The 3,839-nt window shown below is 38.4% G+C and overlaps 1 protein-coding gene across 2 annotated transcripts in view; it reads left to right on the plus strand.

Annotated features, from left to right (window-relative positions):
- The window catches only part of NR3C2 (nuclear receptor subfamily 3, group C, member 2), a 488,297-nt gene that overhangs the window by 397,497 nt on the left and 86,961 nt on the right, over positions 1–3,839 (plus strand). For both annotated transcript variants that reach the window (XM_006886991.1, XM_006886992.1), the window contains one exon: positions 2,178–2,322. In XM_006886991.1, coding sequence (XP_006887053.1) covers positions 2,178–2,322 — 145 coding nt within the window. The remainder of the gene's footprint in view (positions 1–2,177; positions 2,323–3,839) is intronic.

The following is a 3,839-nucleotide window of genomic DNA, read 5'->3' on the forward strand; positions in this document are numbered from 1 at the left end:
CTTTTGACCAAGGGTGGAAGCCTGCTAAAGGGTGTGTCTTTAAAATCCCATAGTGAGGGGATAGGTCTGCGGGCTGTCCTGGAGCCTCCACTCTAGGAGTTGGCTGCCAGCATCTGGATGGCGGTCATGATCACACCTTGATGGCAGTCATGTCAGGGAAGTGTTTAGGTTGTGTTTGATGTGTGTTACGGTTACTGTTTATTCTTTAAATGGTACAGCAATGGTACTGAATAACTTGGAGTTGCTGTGATGCCGAACACTATGTCATTGTTATGTGCTGTCGAGTCACTTGGAACTCATAGTCATGTCAAATACCATAATGGTCACCCATCATGTACAATGTTTGGGAGAGCTTCCAGATTGATTCAGGTTGGGAAGCAGGAGTGGCATCCACTTCCTAAACATGATGCCTCTGGAAACTCTATAAATGTACAGAAATTATGTTAGTTGTAGAACAGAGTTCAGGTCCTTTGTGCGAGGGTCACTATAAGTCATATTCAACTACTGACACTTAACCACTGCTAAATGAGACTACTGCTGTTATATTTGGAGGAATATTATTCTACTTTGTACATCACCCTTTGTCAATGTCCTGTATGAAATAACCAGGGTTTGCTGTGACACTGAACTGTGTTCCATTGGGGTATCAAATACCATAATGGTTTCCCAATGTGGACAGTGTTTGGTGGAGCTCCCAGTTGTAAAACAGGCTTGGAAGCAGGAGTGGCATCCACTTCCTAAAACACATGCCTCTGGAAACTCTATGAACTTGGAGAAATGACAGTAGTTCTAGAAGGCATTAGGTCTTTCATTCAGAGTCTCTATGAGTCATGCTCAACTTGATGGCAATCAACAACAACAACAACATGGTGGCCTAGTGGTAAGAATCTGTGCTGCAATCTGGAAGGCACAAGGTTCTAATCCACCAGCTACTCCATAGAGGAGGGATGGGCATTCTCCTCTTGAGTGATTTAAGCCTCTGAAAACCCACTGGATGGTCAGTGGTGAGTCAATTCAGACTCAGTGGTACACAACAACAAGATTAGTTTACAGAACAACTCCATGGGTGGTGCACACAGTTACATATTAAGCTGCTAATTGAAAAATTAATTTCATATCCACCCAGAGGTACCTTGGGAGAAAGGCGTAGGGATTTGTTTTAATAAATCGGACCCTGAAAAATCCTACAGAGTATTGTTCTATGCTAATGCTCATGGGGTTTCATGGATTGGAGTTAATAGCAACTGAAATTGAAAATCCACAACCTAGAGTTGATCTCACATTATCCCCAGGCATCTCTTAGCCCATATAGCTCCTTAGAAACCTATGATCAGCCAGTAGACATTTAAAAAAGCTGAAAAAGACTCCAATGAGTGATTCCTTTAAAAAGAACTTTCCCAGATGTAACCCTCCAGAGAGTAGGATAGTTTGATGCCACTGGGACTATCGTGGGTGAGAAAAGGAACAGAAGGAGAGCTCACAGCCAAGAAAGGAAGATTTGGGGACGGGAGGGTTAGAAGGCAAACATCCTTATTCTACTTTGGAATGGTGAAGTCTAGTGTTACCCTGGGCTTTGAGAAGCAAGGACTGTATTTTAGTCACTATCAACTCTTAAAAGTGAAACTCTCACCATTGTTGCAGATATGCAGGTGTTAATAGTAATTTTAGTGTCAACTGTATAGGTTAATACAGATTCTTTTCCGTATGACCAAGGCTTGGAGACCATTTTTCCATGCTGAAACTCTACCTGAACTTCCTAGTTTGTTTTTTCTGCCTGTTGGGTTTGGGATTTGGTTTGTTGGGGGTTGTTTTTTTTACCTTTTTTTTAAAAAAAAAAAGTTTATATATTGGTTTGCATACAAAATTCATAGATATTGTGCTTCACACATTTCTTCATTCAAGTTGTATTTCATGTGATCATTCCCATGCGTTGTGTTTTATAAATTTCATCACTGTAATTTGCCCTGGCAACTCAATGGCCTTGAAACTTGAAGGAGAATTTAAAACTAAACACTGACTGGGTCAGACAGACCATGGAGGGTCCTTTGTAAATGGCTGGTGAGTGGCTATGAGTCTGTTAGAGAAAGGAGATCGTTTGAAGTTGACTTAAGTAGCTTCTTCCTGGAATATTCTTAAATACTAAGTGTATTTCTGTGATTAATTGTTCTGTTCTTCAGGATTTAAAAACTTGCCTCTTGAGGACCAAATTACCCTAATCCAGTATTCTTGGATGTGTCTGTCATCATTTGCCTTGAGTTGGAGATCGTACAAACATACGAACAGCCAATATCTCTATTTTGCACCAGACCTAGTCTTTAATGAGTAAGTACCTATTAATTAGTTTTCATAAAATAAATTGAAGTTATTAGTTATTCATTTTAAAAAAATCCTTTCTAAACTGATGTGCATTTGTTAAAAGCTACTGATACTGGCATTCCCCTAATAGTTAAAAGATCTATAGTTTTAAAGATTGAAAACTACTTTGTTAAATATTTTCATGCACACTTTGAGTATCTGTATCTCTCTCTGTGTGTGTCTCTATCTTTCCCTTTCCTTCTCTCTTTGTGTGTGTATTATTATGTGGTAATTATCCCAAAAGAAAGATGATCCAGTTGGCTCTGAAAGCTCAACTGGTGCATAGCCACAATTAATAGAAAGCAGTCTCTTTCGGTGTCTATTCCAGTTGGGAAGACTATCTTATTTCTAGGAAGTGTGCATGTACAAAGTGCCAATTTTTGCAAGCCTTCATATAATGATTCTTTTGTTACCAATATCGAGCTGCTGAGTGTGTTTTCGTGACAATCATAATTACCCTTCTTTGCCGTCATAAAAGAAGCCAAAACGATATTGTGCAGTGAAATGCTTCATACATTTGAAAACATTGACAAGATTGAAATGAACTTTCCTTTGGTCGTGAATTCCTAACTGTTTTTTAGTTTCCGTTTCAATACTGTTTGTATTCACCAGCAGTACCTTTTACTTCTGTTTATATCCAGTGGTGCTTCTCTTCATAATTGTTGCATCAGGAAAGGCTTAAGATTAAAAGGAATGTTTGAATTGTATCAGCAAGCAGAACTGCATTCTAGCAGATGACTCTCTCTAGAGACAGGAAAATAGGTTCAATAGGGAAGGAGGAAGATGATAAATATATTGGTGGTAGGAAAAGAAAAATCATTGTGAAACATTAGAAGCAGACATTTAGTGCCTTGATACTTTATAGTAACTGGTAGTAATTCAAGTCCAAGTACCAACCCACCCAATAGAGTGTACCACAAAAGGCATTCTTAGGCCAAAAAATAAATTTGGAAGAAGTTAGTCCTTGTAATTACCTCTATTTTGGCAATTTTTGAGAAAAAGAACGATATACTGTATAGTTCCTGAACCAAAGTTGCAAGTGAAGGCAAGCAACTGATATATGCACATTTTAATTTATTTGCTTTTCTCTCTAATCAGCTGGTATTATCAAATAACAAGCCTGCTTTAAAATAAATTCTGTTAGCCAAGAGGAAAAATAATTAAGGAAGGTCGTTGTTTTAAAAGGTGTGTGGGTGGGTGAATGAGAATCTATTAGTGCCACATACAGAGCTTGCATTTGATTTTGTTTTCTGCTGAAGATTTAAGTGTTCCATTGAATCTCATTTAGTATATATGTTGTTGTTACATATTTTCGAGTGAAACTGACACATAGCTGACTCTCTAGTCAGAGGTAGTAAATCATTCAGGAAGAGATTGTGCATCTTTCTTTCATGGAGCAGTGGCTGGGTTTGAACTGCATGCCTTTAGGTTGACAGCACAACTCCTTATGACTAAGCCAACAGAGTCCCTTATTTATACATATA

Source organism: Elephantulus edwardii, unplaced genomic scaffold, assembly GCF_000299155.1.
Source record: "Elephantulus edwardii isolate Elephantulus edwardi_28Jun2011 unplaced genomic scaffold, EleEdw1.0 scaffold00053, whole genome shotgun sequence".
Taxonomy (NCBI): domain Eukaryota; kingdom Metazoa; phylum Chordata; class Mammalia; order Macroscelidea; family Macroscelididae; genus Elephantulus; species Elephantulus edwardii.